This window comes from Puma concolor, chromosome D4 (genome assembly GCF_028749965.1).
Source record: "Puma concolor isolate L17-30 chromosome D4, mPumCon1.1.hap2, whole genome shotgun sequence".
In the NCBI taxonomy this organism is placed as follows: Eukaryota; Metazoa; Chordata; class Mammalia; order Carnivora; family Felidae; genus Puma; species Puma concolor.
Window position 1 is genome coordinate 71,814,954 of NC_141679.1, and position 22,400 is coordinate 71,837,353.

General features: G+C 38.6%; 1 protein-coding gene across 2 annotated transcripts in view; it reads right to left on the reverse strand.

Annotated features, from left to right (window-relative positions):
- Positions 1–22,400, reverse strand: part of SVEP1 (sushi, von Willebrand factor type A, EGF and pentraxin domain containing 1) — a 205,435-nt gene that overhangs the window by 103,928 nt on the left and 79,107 nt on the right. For both annotated transcript variants that reach the window (XM_086683694.1, XM_086683693.1), the window contains exons 8-16: positions 19,779–19,897; positions 16,491–16,620; positions 13,229–13,336; positions 12,117–12,248; positions 11,070–11,264; positions 7,629–7,750; positions 5,628–5,736; positions 1,483–1,647; positions 688–921 (exon numbers count right to left, since the gene is read on the reverse strand). In XM_086683694.1, coding sequence (XP_086539820.1) covers positions 688–921; positions 1,483–1,647; positions 5,628–5,736; positions 7,629–7,750; positions 11,070–11,264; positions 12,117–12,248; positions 13,229–13,336; positions 16,491–16,620; positions 19,779–19,897 — 1,314 coding nt within the window. The remainder of the gene's footprint in view (positions 1–687; positions 922–1,482; positions 1,648–5,627; positions 5,737–7,628; positions 7,751–11,069; positions 11,265–12,116; positions 12,249–13,228; positions 13,337–16,490; positions 16,621–19,778; positions 19,898–22,400) is intronic.

The following is a 22,400-nucleotide window of genomic DNA, read 5'->3' on the forward strand; positions in this document are numbered from 1 at the left end:
ATCGGCTTATACGGGAAACAGGCTGGAATTGATCCAGACTGTGGCAGTCGGGGTTAGAAATTAAGGGGCTGGGGGTAAGGAGAATGAGGAATGGCTACTTAATGGTTATGAGATCTTCTTTGGAGGTGATGAAAATATTTTGGTAGCAGTGATGGCTGAACAACATCATGAATGTACTAAATACCAATGAACTCGTACACTTTAAAATGGCTGATTCTATGCCACGCAAACTTGGCATTGGCTACCTGGGTGGGAATCTTAGCTACACCACTTACTGTCTTAAGGGGTAAGACTTACTAAGTGCCTAGCCTCTCTCTCCGGCTTCAGTTTTGCCATCCATAAAATGTGCTTAATAATAATAGCACTTCGCAGAATTGGTAAACAGAATTAAACACGAGAGGTGCTCAGCCAGCCTATGGAAATGGTCCAAAAGTATTCGTTATTATTATTACTGGAGATGTTGTTGAAAGCTGTGAACTCTAAGGATCTGAGTCCCATACGTGAAATAGTTTTCTTGTCCTGAACAATAGTGGTTACTTAGACTCCTCAGACAGAATGGTAGTAAGGACCACAAAGCAAGAGCGAAATGTTTCATTTCAGTATCCCTGTATAGTTGTAAAACAGCTCTGTGCATCTCATCTGACCCACTATGCGCCAGGTATTTTGTATTGCAGGGAAAAGTCTTACCACACATCCGCCCTCTCAGCACTGAGCCTGGTCTGCAGAAAAGGAAAGCCTTTTCAGTCTCCAACGAATTGCTCTCGGCTACAAGCATGTCAGTTTCAAGCTGAAAGGAATACATGGGCTCCTCATTGAGGATCCTTTTCAGTTGATTTGTAATGGTTTCCAAAGTCATAATGAGTCGTTGCTGATTTTCCAGTTCAAGGGTATCATTTCTTTCACTGGGTAATGGCACACTAGCTGAGATAAAAACAAGATGAAATAAAACATAACACGGCACACACGGTGTTTCAGGAAACTGTTTGTAGTTAGTTCTTCAGCAAGAAGAAATGGCATATTTAGAATCTTCTAGGAAAGATAAACTCAAACTCAGTCACTACTTACTGAACAACTAGTACGTGGACAATATTAGGAACAATGCAATTTGTTTAAATCCTTCTCTTATATGCTGGATCTAGATTGTTTTTATGAAGTTCTCCCATGTAGCATGTTAAATTTCTGCAAGCTCTTGTTTTTTAAAAACATGCCTCAGTGTGTCATGTCAAAATGAGTACAAAGAAGGCTACTTGTTGCTGTGAGAATCATAAAATGTATCTGTGATATTAAATTGAAAAGAATGACAAAATTTAGGGGACTGTGCTGTCCCTAGTTTTGGGTTCCAGGATTATTTCCTAAGAATGATAAGACATGGAAAATTTGCAAAATAAGTTTCCACACCTATTTTCAAGGTTTCCACACTTGAAATAGGTTTCAAGACTTCCCCACAATATTGTTTTTTTCAAATAGACAGTCTATCCTTACCTGTGATGTTAAAAATTAACTTAATTTTGTGGTTAGATAACGGGGCGCTTCTTTTCATTCGTGAAGATCTGGCTTTGCTGGCACCTGAGGGTGTTTCTTGCACGGAGTCCAAGAAATCATCATAAGAGTAATCCAACCTATTAGCCGCGCCCCAGCCACCAGGTCCTAGACAGTTGGGGCAGAGAAACAAGATTCTACAGTTGTCTCTAGCAGCATTTAGATTTTAATGTTAAGCCACAAGTCAGATCACCCTTGATTATTTCTTAAATTGTCCATAATGAACTGAATGATGTCCATAATGAACTGAATACAGGGTTTCTTCTAGAACCTCATAGTTTTCATCTATAATTTTATAATTTTTAGGCACATCACTTTAAATTTAAATTACCAAAGAATTACACCAAAAAGAAGAAAGAAAAGTCTCAATGGAGTTACCTATGCCTGTAAGCCATTCTGTCTTTGAGCTAATAGTTAATTACTTCAGCTTTAGAGGTAAATAGGATGTGGGTGCAGAATTTTAATAAATTCCCATTTCCCTTCAGGGTTTGTTCCATTCTCTTAAAAAATGTTAATATCAGCTTTACGAACTTAATGCACATGAGCAGGTTTCCTTTTGTGGGGATTATTCAAGATAGCTACATCATACTTTAGAGTGGGGTCAGTTTCTGAAGATAGCATGTAAGTTAAACGTGATGTAACCACGCTGGAGGATGTGACATGGAGACTTGAGATTCTTTAGATTCCCTGCATGGATTCAGATTGTAGCTTCATGATGTGAGGGCGTACAGTCCTCATCAAATTACTTTCATCTCTCTGAACCACACTTTCTCCTTTTATAAATTGAGGTCACTATTCTTACCGCACAGGTCTGGGGGATAACTGAGACAATATACATAAACCATCTAGCTCAGTATTTGACTCACTCTAAAACCCCAGTAAATGATGCGACTATTGGCCTGAGTATATTGTTGTTGCTTACTTATGTGCTTTAAATACCAAATTATATTGGGGTGCCTGGGTGGCTCAGTCAGTTGGGCGTCCGACTTCGGCTCAGGTCATGATCTCACAGCTTGTGAGTTCGAGCCCCACGTCGGGCTCTGTGCTGACAGCTCAGAGCCTGGAACCTACTTCACAGTCTGTGTGTCCCTCTCTCTCTCTCTCTGCTCTCCCCCACTCATGCTCTGTCTCTCTCTCAAAAATAAACATTAAAAAAATTATAAATATCAAATTATATTTATACAGGCCTGTCCACCTAAGTAGGCTGTTTAAAAATTTTAAATAAAATTTAAAATAGATTTTTAAATAAAATAAGCTGCTTAAAAATTTTTTTTGTTTAACTTGTTTTGGGCTATTAAAATTGCCTACGATAAATAATTTTGTAAATAATTTTGTTTTTCACTTAAGTGTTTTTCCCACAAGTATTAGGTAGCCATTATCGAAAAACAGATGAGTTAAGACCAAAAAAAAAAAAAAAAGTGTAAATTATCTATAATTCCACCACATAGAAGTAACAACTATAGCATTTTAGGCAAGATTTTCTTCTATGGATATATAAACTCACACATACACATTTATGCATACAGATACGTGTAACAGTGGAATAGATATAAACATAAAAGATTATACTATGTGTATATTATTTAGTAATCTTTTTCTAATTTTATCAATGGTATATTATGGCATTTCTGTGTCAAATGTTTTCATAATATTCTCTTCTATGTCTATATACCAAAAAATAACCAGGTTTCTGTTTTCAGACTTTTAGGTTATTTTAAAATTTTGAACATCCTTGTGCATATAGGATTTCATACAGTGTAAGCACCATTATTGAGAAGACATATTCCAATTTCAGAGATGTTCAGATGAAAAATGAACGCCTTAGAATTTATGAAATGGAGTACATCTTTGCACGTTGGCATGGTTTTTACCTTGAGGAATATTCTTAGAAGGAGAATTTCAGGCTTGAGTGTTTTTAATCCTTTTGACACATATTGTCCATTGTCCTCCAATTTCTCCTCTGTGTTCAATATGTGAGTATGCTTTTTTTTTCCTTATACCCTTGCCAAGTTTGGGTGTTATGATTCTTATTTGAATTTGTTAATCTGACAGGTTGAAAATGGCATCTCATTTTAGTTTTCATTTGAATTTTATAAGACTATCATGAGGTCAAACCATTTATATATATATATATATATATATACATATATATATATATAAAGTATATATATATAGTATATTTTTCATACATTATGACTCATCAAGTTGTTAGAAAAATTATGCTAATCTTGGGGTACCTGGGTGGCTCAGTTGGTTAAGCGTCTGACTTCAGCTCAGGTCATGATCTCGCGGCCTATGAGTTTGAGCCCCGTGTGGGTCTCTGTGCTGACCGCTCAGAGCCTGGAGCTGCTTAAGATTCTGTGTCTCCCTCTCTCTGTCCCTTCCCCACTCATGCTCTTTCTCTCTCTCTTTAAAAATTAAAATGTTTTTTTTTTAAATAAATATTATGCTAATCTTGGGACTCTCCACTGTAAAGGCATTCAAGGATGAAGGCTTCTCTCTTAGGATCAGTGGTACCATCCGTCCATGTCTGAATATAGAAAACTGTTATTTTGATCCTTATTGGATGACAAACATTGCCTATCTCAAAGTCTTCTGACGGCAAGTGATTCTCTCTGTGTGTATCCCTAAATCCTCAATAATCTACCTCAGTAACGTGGGAGGGGAAACCTAGGTCACGTGTGGCAGAAGAGGCCTGTTACTCTAGTCATGCCACTGCCAATGCCACTTCATATTTTTCTACCTAAAACTTTAATGTCCGAAATTTTCGCTGAGAAGTTTTATATAATAGTTAAAATGGAGAGAAACCCAAAGTCTACCAACCGGAAGTTGTTTACCTAAGTTACAGCAATTGATTGATTAAATAATAATATGTGGCCCCTGAAACTGAAGTATAATATTTAATAAAGGAAAAATGTCTTCAATAAAATGTTAACTAAAAATTCAGGTTAATAAGATAATATGGGCACATATACACACATACATGTACAGTTATATGTGTGTATACATATACATTAGTATATTATGTATACATATATTAGTACATTAATGGAATTATTTACAGGATTATTTATGTGGATTATCTTTATTTCATTCTTTGGGTTTTGGCAGTTTTCAAATTTTTGCAATAAACATATATGCAAAATAATATTTCTAAAATTGAAAAAGTATAAAGCAAAGGTCAACATCACTCTTCATGCTAAGTCACTAAAAATATGATATATGTGATTAGTGCGAGAAACAAAAAGGATGTCTGCTGTAATGTCAACTAATATTGTCTCAGATAACCTTCTAAGGACTTTATTTGTACCTGTGTTTACTCAATTTATCCTGAGAATGGCCATATGAGTTTAGAATTCTTATATACCTATTTTATAGGTGAGAAGACTAAGTAAGGCACAGAGTACAAATTTGCTCAAGACCACAAGCTAGCATGTGGTAGAGCCAGAATTTGGATGTAAGAAGTTGGTGTTAGAGTCCATGGTGCTTAACCATGACACTATTTTGTTATCACTATTATTTTTAAAAACAGTATTCTGGAAGTGTTTGGCAGTTTTATAACAATGCCATAAAAATCAGAAATATAATTACTGGAAAGGTTGATGATTTTGCTAATGAAAGACCCAAGAGTGACTACTAAAATCTCCCAGGAATATTAAGCAGTAAGCAAAATGGCCAAATACGCCAGCAAAAAATCACACACCAGACGCAGGAATAACCTTAATAAAAATGTTTAGAGATGCCATGCAGAAAACATCAAAATTCAACCAGAAGGTATATCCGACCTGAACAGATTGGGTCTTAACATATTCTTGGTGAGGAATCGGAGCATTTTACATGTGTAACTGTTTTAAATTCACGGCTTAATTGCAATTTTAATTGAATGCCATATAAAAACTGCTTTAGTACTATCCTATCATATAAATATTAAACGATCACAATCATAATGTGACTTATTCTTCTTTTTATCACTTCAAGAGTTTTGTGGCTTAAAAAAAGTTAATTTTTCTAATTTGCCCCACTCTTCTGGAATTAGTTTATTTTGCAGATCAGTCTTGCAAACTACTGACACTACATAATATAATTACCAATTGCAAAGCCATTTTCATAGTCATAATTATATTCAAGGCAATATTTCTTGGTCAGGTCCTCCAATCTGCAGTCAATGTCATCAGCATCACTACAAAATGATGGGACCTGCAAATAAAAAATGAAAAGTATAAAATGTAAATCACATCTCTGTGTGCTTTGGATAAGCCCTTCTTTCCCCTGACCTTCACAATTCTATCCACAGGAGAGAGGAGAGGGCTAGAGCCCTGCATGTTCCTGGACAGACTCCTGGTCCTCCTCCAGGCCCCGCCCCTTACAGCCTCCCGTGTCTGTGAATCACCACAATTATTTTCATGCCTTTTTGTCTCTGTTTATATCACTGATCCCCAGAAGCCCAGAACTCCTGGCATATCTCTTGTCTCTGATCTTTTACCCCATATGGCTCTTTAGATCCCTTTCCTCTGACTTTATCTCCCACCCATCTCCAAGTCCTCAGAACCTTCCTCTGCCCTTTGGAACTCACAGCCAGTAATCAGCGAATCTCCTATTATTTTTTTCATCTCCTTTCTTTCTGTTCCTTTTACCTTTGCTCTCAATGGCATCTCACTTTCCAGCTTTCTCTAACTATGGGCATAGAGATGGAGGAAGTATCTTCCTCACTCTTCCCTGCTGTTTCCAGATCATGCTCCCTCACCCCTCCTTAGAGCCTCACAGTCCTGAAGCTCATGGTATAGTAGATGGCCTCTCCATGTGGCCGCTACCAACAGCCTTTCCCCATTCTGCATCACCCGCTCCTTCTAAGAACATCCAGTAACTTTCCCTGCTATAATTGTTGGGGATTTCTGTATCCATCCAGCTAATCCTTCCTTCACCTTGGCTTCTCACTTCCTTTTTCTCTTTCTCCTAATGTCTTCCAGCCTTACTTTGTCACCTGCTCTCATGGCCATACCCTCAGACCTCATCATGCCCGGTAACTGCACCCTCTCCTCCTCTTGGAATTCTTTGACTTCATCAGATTTATAATCCGTTGACCCCTCCATCTCTTCACCGTCTCTCAGCCTGATGTCTCTTCACCTCCTTATTATGAATTACTCCTGAATTACTCTCTCACACGCACCCTTCTTCACCTGTTTGTCTGCAGAACCCTTAACCCTAAACCGATTGCTCTGTTTTGTCCACACATGCACCCACCCACATGGTTGATTACAGCTTGAAAGAAAACACACACCTGCTTCTGGCCAATCCTAGCACCTTTCTTTAGCACATTCATTTGTGCCTTTCTAGAAAATTATTTGGTACCATCACCTCTCTTTCCAAACCTCAACAACTCCTTCCCATCCTTATTCTCTCAGCTGATCATTCTGCATCGTTGTTCACTGAGAAAAGAAGAGACATCAGAAAAGAACCTCTGACACACTTCCAGCCATGTATACCCATTCGTGCGTCCGTGTTCCTGGGCACTCTGCCTCCTTGACTCCCCTCTTTCTCTCACACTGCACATCAAATCTACTACCACCAATTCCACTCTTAGAATCTATCCCAAATCTAAGCTGCCTACTCCACTAGGGATTCAAATACGTATAGAACACGTTTCCTGCCTTTGAGATGCTCAACACAAGTTAAATATATTGTTTTGCTTTCCTGTAAACATTGAAAGAATCCTCAACAAAAATGCATGAAAAAGAAAGCCCTTTCAATGTTCAATTATCCCATCCTAAAATAAATACAGCCTACAATGGCATTTTTGTCATACTTTAAATAACAAAGCAGACATTTTCAAACCACATGGACCCCACGCTTCTCTGGCTTTCTGACTCAGAATGTTTTAAAAAGTTCAAAATGTTTTAATAAAGATTCACTTATAATTCATTCCAGATGTCCAAAACCTATGACCAATTCTAAATATGAGGGAAAAGTCTGGATTACATAGAGGAGGGAAGTCATCAGGACAAGGAATTCCAGTGGCAGGTTACCCTGAGACGCGACGAAAACGCTCAACGGTATCCTTTAAAATATGACAGACAATACTACTGACATACCATTTTCCCCAGGGTAATCTCAAATGCTTCAGAAAACTTCTTCAACAGATCTGTATCATCACAACGAGTTGCTTTGTACAGCATCTCAAAGGACTTGAACCCATGATTTGCAAAACGCTTTACTGGAAAATGTTAGAGAAAACAGTTTCACTTAGCTGGTGTTCCAACCCAAAGATTTAATTGTCTTTGGAGTAATGATAACTTAGTATTTTAATTCTAAAACAATTTGTGGGATCATTAGAAAAACAGGAGATGACAGGAAAAGTTTCTAGGCATTATAAACCACGAGCCAAGCAGCACTGTACCGAATTACCCAGTGATGAATTTGCTTTGATAAATTATTCTTTAGCTTACAACCACATTAAGAAAATGAGTATTTAAGGGAAAAAGAGATGTAAAGATTTTTAAATTGTATTTCTGGGAATTTCTGAAAAATCCTGCCTGGGTCAAAGAAATCTTTTATGTTTATATAAATTTGTATCATACATGTTTATATTACACTTTTAACCAATAGACACTGAAATTTTTCTAAATATTAGAGAAAATAATTCCTTGAAAGTATAATTTCCACAGAGAATTTCTCCTTGGATCAAAAGCTTGCATGGTTAGCCTTAGCAAGATGTCTCCAAATATTCAGAGACAATGCCTCCTAATAGTATCAGCATTAAAATCCTACTGCCCAAATCTGTGATAGAGGTGAATGATACTGCTTCTAATTACTTCCCTCATTTGGGATAAAAAATAGCTCAAGTAAGCAGGCTTTACCCTTTCTCCAAGACACTGGCATTTAAACTCCATCTATGGTACTGGATCAACTATTAATTCCAAAGAATATTTACACTAGACAAAGATATTGGTTATCTTTATAACAATACACATATTTAAGATTATAGAATAACTCTAAATCCAAATCAGATCTAAAGAGAATGTGACTGATCATTCATTCTATCACACATGTTGGATCTTACTTTATTTTATTTTTTTAACTTGTTTTATTTTTTATTTTTTTAAATTTACATCCAAATTAGTTAGCATATAGTGCAACAACGATTTCAGGAGTAGATTCCTTAGTGCCCCTTATCCATTTAGCCCATCCCCCCTCCCACAACCTCTCCAGTAACCCTCTGTTTGTTCTCCATATTTAGGAGTCTCTTATGTTTTGTTCCCCTCCCTGTTTTTATATTATTTTTGCTTCGCTTCCCTTATGTTCATCTGTTTTGTCTCTTAAAGTCCTCATAGGAGTGAAATCATATGATTTTTGTCTTTCTCTGACTAATTTCACATAGCATAATACCCTCCACTTCCATCCACGTAGTTGCAAATGGCAAGATTTCATTCTTTTTGATTGCCGAGTACTAGTCCATATTGTGTGTGTGTGTGTGTGTGTGTGTGTGTGTGTATACCACATCTTCTTTATCCATTCATTCATCCATGGACATTTGGGCTCTTTCCATACTTTGGCTATTGTTGATAGTGCTGCTATAAACATGGGGGTGCAGGTGTCCCTTCGAAACAGCACACCTGTATCCCTTGGATAAATGCCTAGTAGTGCAACTGCTGGGTCGCAGGATAGTTCTATTTTCAGTTTTTTGAGGAACCCCCATACTGTTCTCCAGAGTGGCTGCACCAGCTTGCATTCCTACCAACGATGCAAAAGAGATCCTCTTTCTCCGCATCCTTGCCAACATCTGTTGTTGCCTGAGTTGTTAATGTTAGCCATTCTGACAGGTGTGAGGTGGTATCTTATTGTGGTTTTGATTTGTATTTCTCTGATGATGAGTGTTGTTGAGCATTTTTTCTTGTGTCGGTTGGCCATCTGGATGTCTTCTTTGGAGAAATGTCTATTCATGTCTTTTGCCCATTTCTTCACTGGGTTGTTTTTTGGGTGTTGAGTTTGATAAGTTCTTTATAGATTTTGGATACTAACCCTTTATCTGATATGTCATTTGCAAATATCTTCTCCCATTCTGTCAGTTGCCTTTTAGTTTTGCTGATTGTTTCCTTTGCCGTGCAGAAGCTTTTTATTTTGATGAGGTCCCAGTAGTTCATTTTTGTTTTTGTTTCCCTTGCCTCCGGAGACGTGTTGAGTAAGAAGTTGCTGCGGCCAAAATAAAAGAGGTTTGTGTCTGCTTTCTCCTCGAGGATTTTGATGGCTTCCTGTCTTACATTGAGGTCTTTCATCCACTTTGAGTTTATTTTTGTGTATGGTGTAAGAAAGTGGCCCAGGTTCATTCTTCTGCATGTCGCTGTCCAGTTTTCCCAGCACCACTTGCTGAAGAGACTGTCTTTATTCCATTGGATATTCTTTCCCGCTTTGTCTAAGATTAGTTGGCCATACGTTTGTGGGTCCATTTCTGGGTTCTCTATTCTGTTCCATTGATCTGAGTGTCTGTTCTTGTGGCAGTACCATACTGTATTGATGATTACAGCTTTGTAGTATAGCTTGAAGTCTGGGATTGTGATGCCTCCTGCTTTGGTTTTCTTTTTCAAGATTGCTTTGGCTATTCGGGGTCTTTTCTGGTTCCATACAAATTTTTGGATTATTTGTTCTAGCTCTGTGAAGAACGCTGGTGTTATTTTGATAGGGATTGCATTGAATATGTAGATTGCTTTGGGTAGTATTGACATTTTAACAATATTTGTTCTTCCTATCCAGGAGCACGGAATCTTTCTCCATTTTTTTTTTTTTTTTTGTATCTTCTTCAATTTCTTTCATAAGCTTTCTCTAGTTTTCAGTGTACAGACTTTTCACCTATTTGGTTAGATTTATTCCTAGGTATTTTATGATTTTTTGTGCAGCTGTAAATGGGATCGATTCCTTGATTTCTCTTTCTGTCGCTTCATTGTTGGTGGGACCTTACTTTAAATATAAGCTCTTCTGCAGACTATAAGATTATACTTTAAGTTCATGTTTATAGATCAAGAACAGTAAGTCTCTTCAGATATTTCTGATAAATAACAATAAGAGGGCCAAGATGGTTTTGCTTTAAACTGAATCTTGTCCTGTAGCAATTCAACCAATAACCAGTCTCTGGCGGGGGCTAACATTTTAAATCAAGGGATGAACATTTCTCTTATCCACAGACATTTCAAATTCATGGCACCATTTTTTCCTAATCCCTATTGTAAGGCAGTTTTCCTCTTTAATGGTCAGAAATGTGCACACATCCAGGGGTGCCTGGTTAAGTGTCTAGGTGCATTTGGTTACGTGTTCAACTCATGATTTCGGTTCAGGTCGTGATCTTACAGTTCGTGAGATGGAACCCTGTGCCAGGCTCTGTGCTGACAGTGAGGAGCCTGTTTGGGATTCTCTGTCTCCCTCTCTCTCTGCCTCTTTCTCTCTCTCTCTCTCAAAATAAATAAACATTAAAAAAATGTACACACACCCAAACACATACTCACATATATGAAAGGAATCCAGAAAAAAAAATTAAAACTTACTAGCACAGTCTGGCCATTCAGTGGAATATGGCGGCCTCCATATACCATCTTCATAAGCACAGTAATAATTCTCAGTAGACCCTTCTGTGAAATCATAGCCCTCCAAGCAACTTAATGTGCAGTTAACTCCAGCACTATCTTTAGTGCATATAAAATCCCCATTTATTGGTGTGAATGGAACTTCACAGGGAGAACCTGTATAAAAAAAATGATACTATTTATATACAGTGGTATAAACAATATAAATTAAATTCCATGAGTCTGAGGTGATGTTTGAAAAGAATTCCCTTTCCACCACTATTCCTAGAAAAACTTTTACCATAAATCCTTGTGACAACGGACACTTTTTGGTTCCGAGGTGGACACAGTTGAAAAGCTGTACCTATGTGTAATCAGAATTAGAGGCTGTGCAAATTTTATGAAATGCTAAAAGTTATTTCTGAGTTGGGGTTGCTGTTTGTGGCGTTCTTTTAACAAGAGTGAAAAGTAGATAACATTACGTAGCAAGTACATCTTCAGAACCTGTCTCCTCAGTTATTTGAAGTAGAATTATGACCATAGTATTTTGTACCTTTAGTGCAAATGTTAACGAAGCGTTAATTAAAGACTACCTTGGAAGAGGTGCCTGGGTGGCTCAGTCGGTTAAGCGTGCACCTCTTGGTTTCAGCTTGGGTCATGATCTCATGGTTCCGTGACTTCGAGCCCTGCGTTGGGCTCTGCGACGGCAACACCAAGCCTGCTTGGGATTCTTTCTCCCTTTCTCTCTCTCTCTCCCTCGCTCTCTGCCCCTCCCCCACTCACACTGTCTCCGTTTCTCTCGAAATGAAGAAATAAAGGTTAAAAAAAAATAAACTGAAAAAGACTACCCTGGAAGAAAATATTTCTACCTATCGTCAGGTGAAGCAATAATAATCAGAAACGTAAATAAAATCTGTCAGTATTCTAAATTCACAAACCTGCTTCGCACAGCCTATTTTCTGCCATAAAACACAGCAATTAAACGTAACAAATGTCAACCAGATTTTTCGAGGCTTATGAAGAGAATACCTTTTATGACAACGTGGATGTCACATGTTCTGTTATTGCCTGAGGGGTCCGTGGCTGTATATTGCACTACAGTCTCCCCATGAGGGAAAAGGTCTCCTGGTGTATGGCTTCTGGTGATGATCAATACAGCCCCTAGAAGGGAAAGAAGGGATCTAGTTGTGGGGTGACTGGTCTGCAGTCACTTTACTTCTCACTTGCTTTGATTTGAATTTTCATTTTCTATTTATGTAAACCAGATGGGCACGCAACTTACGTTGATTTGGCCACTAGTGAAAAACAAACGATGTTACGCTACAACGCAGAAGTGGTAGACTCAAAAGGTTCGTTAGACTAAGGCATTCTTGCTGAATAAGTGATTTTCCTCGAATGGGTCAGTCTGTTGGGACCCTGGAGAAACTTAATTAAGAAATCTATGTAATTTGCATTTTTTATTATTATTTACTGGGCGTTAGTGAAACCTTTAATATGAAATTCAGTTGTGTTTGCTCTTTTTTTTTTTTCTGCTGTCCTATGAACTTTTATCATTTTGGGGGCATATGTTTAAGAAATGGGCATGAATACATAAACTGTACTAAAGATACGAATAAAATGCATAGTTTATGCCTTCAGGACAATATAAGCTTAGAGATTCAGTGAATTTATAGAAATCTTCAAGTCCTCCTAGTACAGGTTTAATAAATGTCCGCTAAATACTGAATGAAGGCAGGGAACCTAAAGAATGGGTAAGATTAATAATATTAAATGACACGTAATTATCCTAGATTAAAACATATTACCTTATGTGATTATTCATACCACTTAGACAAGACGTAATTTGCTTTTCATTTCTTTTATCCTTTCAAAAGCTTTTAAGGGGTGCCTGCGGGTCTCAGGTGCTTAAGCGTCCGACTTTAGCTCAGGTCATGATCTCATGGTTCAGGAGTTCAAGCCCCAGATGGAGCTGTCTGCTATCAGCATAGAGCCCGCTTCGGATCCTCTGGCCCCCTCGCTCTCTGTCCCGCCCCCATCACTCTTTCACACTTTCTCTCAAAAATAAACGTTTTAAAAAAGCTTTTAAAAAGGAAACACAATTCAGTGTTACCATGCTGACCACAAAATCCCTGGGCTCGCACCTGAGTTGTCTGAGAACTGAGGTTCATCCCAGGTTGCAGCATGCTCCTTCTCCGAGACCTGCATCGGAGGTGGGGATCTGCACCAGTCTATGCTAGGCGGTTCCACGTCTAAAAGACAGGAAAGCAGAGAAAGAAGTCACAACTGATATTCAAAAATGACGAGGAGGTTTGCATAAGAGAACTGAAGTCTACTTGTGCTGGCAGAGAGCCTTGACCTTGTTAGCACAAGGCTGGCCCTGGAGCTCCTTTGACAATGAGAGTTTGTTATCCCTCGTCTCAAGGCAGGAGAGAGAGCTGGTTCTTGCTATACTTCCCTCTGCCTGTTGAAGAAGAAATGCTAGGTGTCTAAAATCACCCTATTCACTAAAATCACTAAATCTAAAATCACTGTGATCACCTAAAATCACAGTGGTGTCAAAGGCAATTCTAGATGCGGCCAGGAAGTGAAGAGAACCTTCCCAGAGAAGCGGAAGGAGTGAAATGACCAAATCTCAGAGTATGCAAATAAAGGGACTCATCTGAGGTCACTAAGCTAGAAAATTGCAGCCGCAGGCATCCAGACCAGGGTGTTTCTTTACATGATATATGAAAACACACACTCCGAAATTAAATGAGCTGTATCCGTGAGAATGTAGAGATTTCTGTTGTACACTACGTCTTATGAATAAATTCCATTTCTCTTTTCCTCATGCTTGTCATTTCATTGGTCTAGCACCTTTGGTTTGACTCCTTTTCTAGACTGTAAACTCTGGGGACCAGTGACGAAGTCTCTCTTGCTCACAGTTAGGTTTCCACTGCATAGCACAGCACCTGGCCTGTCACACAGGCTCAGAAAAACTTGCTGCACAAAGAAAAAAGTGAAAAAAAAATGTTCAGTGGAGGTCTGTGCGCTTGAAGAGTGACCATTTACAGTTAAACTGAAGAATCTGGTGGTATTTACTATTTTCCCAAAGACATTGCAAATCGGTTCTTTCCAAGATTTTCTACACTCATCTGATTCTAGACGAATATTTTAAAGTCGAACCGCAGGTACGAGAGGGTGCTAAGACTCAGTCAATTACTGTCAAAAGAATGCGAGGTACCAGCGGAGTCGTGGTGTCCAAAGGAGAGAGAGAAAGCCCATTTCAAAGCAAGTGAGGCAGTATTCCCTGGAAAGCTAACCCAAAGCATTCCTGCCTCCTCTCATTTACCAATAAGACACCCACACCCTGTCATCTGAGGAAACAAGAAAATGCAGGCTTTAGAATATCTTCTCTCTTATCTTTCTCTCTCTCTCTTCCCTCCCTCTCGCCTCGTCTCCCTTTCTCTCACCTTCTCCCGCTTCCTCGTCTTCCCCAGGTCACCTCTCTCTGTCACACTTTGAAAATTGAGCTAGTGTCTAGTCAGACACTTGAGTACGTATTTTACATTTCACTGTGCTGACTCTTCATGGCGAAACATTGAAACTTGGCAAATGCTTGAACCACAATGCCATGCTTAAGATCACAGCACCACAAAAAATGAATCCAGCATCTTTTACATATGACTGGCCAAGTTCATGCTTAAAACAAGTGAGAAGGGGCGCCTGGGTGGCGCAGTCGGTTAAGCGTCCGACTTCAGCCAGGTCACGATCTCGCGGTCCGGGAGTTCGAGCCCCGCATCGGGCTCTGGGCTGATGGCTCAGAGCCTGGAGCCTGTTTCCGATTCTGTGTCTCCCTCTCTCTCTGCCCCTCCCCCGTTCATGCTCTGTCTCTCTCTGTCCCAAAAATAAATAAACGTTGGGAAAAAAAAAAACAAGTGAGAAAGCATTTAAAATACCTAAGCACTCTGAAATGAAGTAGACGGATTTTTACTTGAGTCTCTTTCTATGCACTTCTACCAAAACCTATCATTTCTAGGGTCAGGAGCCGGTCTGATTATACATTAGTTATTTCAAGAAGTTATGTAAAATTCTTAACATAAAATGAACTTGTTGTGTTGAAATTTTAAACAAACAGATTAAAATATATGAGGTGAATATTGCTAAATGTCAATATGTTTACACAGAACTTAATGTGAGTTAGGCACTAGTTCGAGTGGTTTGTATATTTTAACTAATTAAAAGCCTTACAATAACCCTATACTCTACTTTTGGATGAAGCAGATCGGGTTCAGAGTCTGTGCTCTTGACCACTACAGGCTGCTACGTATCCTATTTCTCCACATGTTACTTCTTGGTGGTGGGTACCTGGTATCTATTGAATATCTACTGAATTGATTGAAAGTACAAAGAGCAATTGGAAGACTAAGAAATGAACCAGCACCCCATCCAAAATAAGGACTGATCTACAGCAGTGGTTGTGAGGGTGAAGAGACTAGGGCAGATTTCCGAAACAATATGTAGATGAAACCAGAAGAATTGAGAAATAATTGAGTGTTGGTGATGGAAGGAGAGGAGTCAGGGATGACTTCCAGATTTTTGCATGGTAGGTAGGCGGTTGGTTGTGCCATTCTGAGCTAAGAAATATACTAGGTTTGGGTGAGTCTGAAATGCCTGTAAGACATTTACCTGGGAATGTTGAATAGGCAGTTCTATATATTGGTTTGAATTTCAGAAAATAGATCTAAGCTTCAGATTGAATTCTGGAAGTTGTCAGTTAACAAAATCACCAGAAAAACCAGAGAGAGAGAGAGAGAGAGAGAGAGAGAGAGAGAGAAAGAAAAGAAGGCTAAGGCTGGAACCTTGGGGATGATCCACATTTGAGAGCCGGCCTGAGGAAGAGAAGCCATGTAGGAAAGAGATAAAGAAGGAGAAATGAGAAAAACAGGTTGTGGAACCAAGACAGATTGCTGTCAGATAAGCTGGGGAAGGAGACAGTTTCGATAAGGAGAGTGTGGTTAATAAAATCTAAGGTGATAAAATCTAAGGAAAGATTATGTGATATAAGAACGAAAAAGTGTGCAGTAGAAATAACTCTAGAGACCAGTGATGCCCCTGATGAAAGTAGTTTGTGTGTGAGTGAAGGGGACGAGAGTCACTTGAGTGACTTTGAATATAAATGGCTGTGGAGACAAAACAGATGACAATTACTGGGAACCTTTCCAAAGGCTCGTATTGGAAGAAATCAAAGAGAGGCAGCAATGGTTAAAGAGGATGTAGGTTTCAAGGAGGGAGTGGCATGGGCAGGTTTCAAAGCCAGCCGGGAGAATCGGGGGGAGGGAGTTGTTGAAGATAAAGGAGAAGCCAAGCCCTTGGGCTACTGGATTATTTTCGCAATCCCACTCAAGCAATTTTGTGACTTACCGACAACCTTGACGTGGAAAGTGCAGCTGGCTTGGTTGCTGGATAGGTCAACGGCTGTATAGGTGATGGCAACATCTCCAATTGGGAAGAGGTAAGGTGGGGTGAAAGCCGGATGAACATGGATGGACACCTTTTAGAGATAAATAAATATTTTGAAAGTTAAGGGTAATACTGACAGTGTATTTACTGTTCTTATATCTAAATATTATTAGGGAAAATAAAATTTTAAATGGCACAATCAATATTTCATATATATAGTGAAACGGAAAAAAAAATCAGACACAGCCTTTTAGCATGTTTCTTTCCAGACTACTATTTACATAGTTTGTGCAGCTGACATACACATGGAGTATTATTCTTTGTTTTTTAAACATAATATCTTAAAACACTCTTTATTCTGTTACGTAGTCTTTAGAATTCAAGATTAAATGTCTGTGTAATTTTCTATAGAATAAATATATGGTAATTAAAAAAAATCTATTGAAGGACATTTAAATTGGTCCCAAATTTTACTATACCAAACAATACTGGGGTGGACAGTTTTGAACAGGTAATTCTAAAATATTTTTATTATGTCTTTATAATACATTTCCAGAACAGAATTACTAACCAGAAGTCATTAACAATGTAATGACAGATAATACAAAATTCCTTTCCCAAAACACGGTAGTAATTTGCATTCTCATTTGTCAGTATTTGAGAGTCAATGTGAAAGTTCCCACTCTAAGTTCTCTGACCTATATTAAATACCATTACTTTTTGGTAACTCAAAAATATGACACCAGGTTGTTGTTTTAATTCACAGTTTCTTAATGCCTTATACCGAGATTAAAATCTCACATGTTTGCATGATATGGAAATATGGACGTATTCATTCCTTTTTTTTTAAGTTTATTTATTTTGAGAGATCACGACCTGAGCCAAAATGAAGAGTGGGATGCTTAACCTACTAAGACACCGAGGCACCCCTGTTCTTTTCTTTTTGAGTGATATGCTTGCCTTCTTAGTCCCTTTGAAAATTATGTTATAACATAACATGAACATGTTAGGTAGTACATATTCTTCACTTTTGACACTTTTGAAGCATTTTTTTTCAAGTTTGCTATTTGCCTTTTAATTTAGAAAATTTTAAAAATGCAAATTTAGAAATACTTTTGTAGTCAAATACCCTGGTCTTTTCAATTGCAATGTTAAAAATATTTCAACACACAGGTGCTGCATTTAGTGTGACTTCTCATGAGATCCTGAAATGTGTCCCTGTGCTCTTCTTAGAGCTTGATGACGATCATGATGAAGGTAACAACAATGCATCCATGTTTTCATGGGTCTTTTAGTGAAAAGTAAAAACCACACATGACGGACTGATCGTTCAACACTTACATCACCTACTAGATACCACATTTGCACTTTTAAGTTCACATGTAAAAGTTACCTTGTCTTTAGTTACCTAAAATACCATAGGATCTCATTTAATGCAGACTCTAAGAAAACAAAAAAGCAAACGCATAGATACAGAGAAGAGATGGTGGTTGTCAGAGGAGGGGATGGGGGTAGGGGTGGGGGTGGTGAAATGGGCAAAGGGGATCAAAAGGTACAAACTTCCATTTATAAAATAAATAAATCTGCTGGCTGTGTGATGGGTTTTAAGGAGGGCACTTGTGCCTGGGTGGCTCAGTTGGTTAAGCATCTGACTTCAGCCCAGATCATGAACTCACGCTTCCTGAGTTCGAGCCCTGCTTTGGATGAGCTTGAGCTCTGCTTTGGGTGAGTCCTGCTTCTTTCCCTCCCTCTCTCTCTCTCTGCCCTTTGCTCACTTGCGCCCTCTCTTGCACAAAAAAAAAAAAAAAAAAAAAAAAAAAAAAAAAAAAAAAGGAAAGAAAAAGGAGGTCTCTTGTTATGATGAGCACTGGGTGTTGTATATAATTGATGAATCACTAAATTCTACTCCTGAAACCAATACTGCACTCAGTAAATAACATAAAGTAAACAAAAATAAAAAAAATAGGGGTGCCTGGGTGGCTCAGTTGGTTAAGCACCCGACTCTTGACTTCAGCTCACAATTTGTGGGTTCGAGCCCTGCATCAGGCTCTGTGCTGACAGTGCAGAGCCTGCTTGGGATTCTCTGTCTCCCTCTCTCTCTGCCTCTCTCAAAAATAAATAAATAAACATTTAGAAAAAATAAAACATTAAAAAAATACCCTCCCCCCACACAAAAAAAGAAGCTGGTTTTACACGACACACACACACACACACACACACACACACACACACACACACACACACTCACTCAATCAATCCTGAGAATGTAACCTATAGTTAATTTTTTTAAGTTACCTTGATTATAAGTATATTTAACACAACTATCAGAACAGTTTTGTGTGTGTGTTGTGGGCCCCACCCCAGTATATCCTGTCTGCCATGATTTGTACATATTTATATGCAGCTGTGAAAACAATGTACCATAAAAGTATCTTCATGTATGTGAATACTAACAGTACAGGTTCAAGGGGAGTTAAATCATAAATTAATTTCTTTTCCAACATCTGATGGATAATTATCTCAAGCTACTGTATATGTAATATTAAAATATTGTATTCTGAGTAAAATACTGTGTTAGAAAATGCTGAATTAAAAACACTGAAATCTCGGGGCGCCTGGGTGGCGCAGTCGGTTAAGCCTCCGACTTCAGCCAGGTCACGATCTCGCGGTCCGTGAGTTCAAGCCCCGCGTCAGGCTCTGGGCTGATGGCTCAGAGCCTGGAGCCTGTTTCCGATTCTGTGTCTCCCTCTCTCTCTGCCCCTCCCCCGTTCATGCTCTCTCTCTGTCCCAAAAATAAATAAACGTTGAAAAAAAATTTAAAAAAAAACAAAAACAAAAACAAAAAACACTGAAATCTCCTTCAGCTTGGCCAATATGCAGTCGTTTGGGGCTCATATTTTAAAAGATATGTTCATAAATAGGAATTAAGATCGTTTCCATATCTTCTTTTTCTTAAAAGATCACTGGAGCCTAGTAAGAGGCAAAGAATTTTTAGTCAAGTAATCTTAGTGGATATACAATACAACAAGTCCACGGAATAAAAGTTTCCGTTTTAGAGATTTTTTTCTGATTTCTAGCTAAAAATTCAAGGTGAATCATTCTTTTATCCAATGAGGCATTAATATTTATGAGTAGAGTTTATACAGAAAGTACTATCATGAGGGTATTAGTAAATCTTCAATATCGCACATATTTGCAGCGCATTCAGAATCCACTTGAAAAGGATGCAAATATTTGCACAAACCTTACCTTTTCCCCAGAGTTGTCGTTAGCTGTGGGGATTTGCCAAGTGATATTGGCGGAGTCTTGCTGTTCCTGGGTCTTCGCCTCTATGTCCTTGGGACAGCTGATCTGAGGGGCCTCCACATCTGACTCAGAAAATGCACAAATCGATATATAGATTGATATGTAATTCTAAGTCATTTAGGAAAGAGGCAAAAATATATTAATACTCTGTGACTCATGTTTTTATTTATTTTGAGAGAGGAGAGAACGCCAGTGGGGATGGGGCAAAGGGAGAGAGAGGGCGAGAGAAACCCAAGCAGGCTCCGTACGGTCAGCATAGAGTAGCCCCAATTGTCTAGCCCCAATACGGGGCTGGATCGCGTGACCCATGCGATCATGACCTTAGCCAAAACCAAGAGTCAGTGGCTCAAGTGACTGAGCCCTCCAGGCACGCGTGACTCATTTTTTACACCGCAATTCCAGATTAATTTGGAATGTACAACTGCCTTCAGCATGGCTTATGAGGCCCTTCCTGAACTGAAACCTGCTGACCTCTTAGCTTCATCTCTCACGGTTCCCCTACTGGAACTCACTCTCCATGCTGGGTAGTCTCATTCCCACGGAAACCCCGTGGTCTTTCCTGCACCTGAGCCTTTGCCCATGTTCGTCTCTGTGCCTGAGTCAGTGCCCTCTTCCTGTTTTACTTAGATAACTCCTATTTGTCTTCTAGTTCACAGATTAGACGCAATCTCCTCAGGAAGTGCTCCCTCCAAAGGGGCCCCCACAGCCTTCTGTCCTTCCTGACTAGACAACTTGCCATCAGGAAACTGAGTTTCTCCTCCAACAGAATTCAAATTCTTTGAAGGCTAGGGTATCTCTTGTCCCATTGTGTTACATAGTGCCTGGCACACACTAGAAGCCTGATAGATACTTTTTGAATGAAATAAAGAAACAATCAAAAAAACCTGTGGCGCCTGGGTGGCTCATTCGGTTAAGCGTCCACTGTGGCTCAAGTCATGATCTTGCGGTTCGTGAGTTCAAGCCCTGCGTCGGACTCTGTGCTAACAGCCCAGAGCCTGCTTCTGATTCTATGTCTCCCTCTCTGCCCCTCCCCTGCTTGCATTCTGTCTGTCTGTCTCTGACTCTCTCTTTCAAGTATAAATAAATATTTTAAAAATTAACAAAAAAGAAACAAACAAAAACTAAATGTTGACTGTGGCAGGAAAGAACCACGCTTGAAAACAAGGCTGTCAAGTAGAATTAATTAGCGGTGCTAACATGTACTGTCAAAACAAGAAATTAAAGCCAATGTATTTTTTGCAGTGTGAAACTCTATGGTACAAATACTGAGTTAGAGCTGGTAACATAAACATAATCCACATCAGTCACTATAGAGCTAAATTCTGAATATATAATATAAAAAATCCCTTATTTTATGTTATGTTAAATTAGGTCTTCTGTAACTTGCAGGTGAATATATCTGAGTTGATACAATCTGTGTCTCTTCTTGTTTCTTTGAAACTTCATACAATTTATATTTTCTTTTTTTCCTGGAGGGAGCTTATCCTTGGACACTTTTTCCCCACAAATATGCATTAACATATTGACTCTGAAAATCTAAAAGAGTAGCTGACTTTTATTCATACTTGACTAATACTTTAACTGGATTTGGGATTGAAAGTTTATATCCATTTTCTTTCTGTATTCTTTGGACATTGCTGTATTTCCTTCTGGCATTTATAGCTGGAAATGAGAAGTATAATGTAAGTCTGGTTCTTGTTTCTTCTGTGCAATTTCTCTTTTATCTCTGGAAACTCATTTAAGACTTTCTCGCTTGTTTTTGTGCCAATACCATACTGTCTTGATAATTACAGCTTTGTAGCAGAGGCTAAAGTCTGGGATTGTGATGCCTCCCGCTTTGGTCTTCTTCACTACCACTTTGGCTATTTGGGGTCTTTTGTGGTTCCATACAAATTTTAGGATTGCTTGTTCTAGCTTCGAGAAGAATGCTGGTGCAATTTTGATTGGGATTACATAGAATGTGTTTGTAGATTGCTTTGGGTAGTATTGACATTTTGACAATATTTATTCTTCCAACCCATGAGCACGGAATGTTTTTCCATTTCTTTATATCTTCTTCAATTTCCCTTATAAGCTTTCTATAGTTTTAAGCATACAGATCTTGTACATCTTTGGTTAGATTTATTCCTAGGTATTTTATGCTTCTTGGTGCAATTGTGAATGGGATCAGTTTCTTTATTTGTCTTTCTGTTGCTTCATTATTAGTGTATAAGAATGCAACTGATTTCTGTACATTGATTTTGTATCCTGCGACTTTGCTGAATTCATGTATCAGTTCTAGCAGCCTTTGGTGGAGTCTATCGGATTTTCCATGTATAATATCATGTCATCTGCAAAAAATGAAAGCTTGACTTCATCTTTGCCAATTTTGATGCCTTTGATTTCCTTTTGTTGTCTCATTGCTGATGCTAGCACTTCCAACACTATGTTAAACAACAGCGGTGAGAGTGGACATCCCTGTCGTGTTCCTGATATCAGGGGGAAAACTCTCAGTTTTTCCCCACTGAGGATGATATTAGCTGTGGGCTTTTCATAAATGGCTTTTATGATGTTTAAGTATGTTCC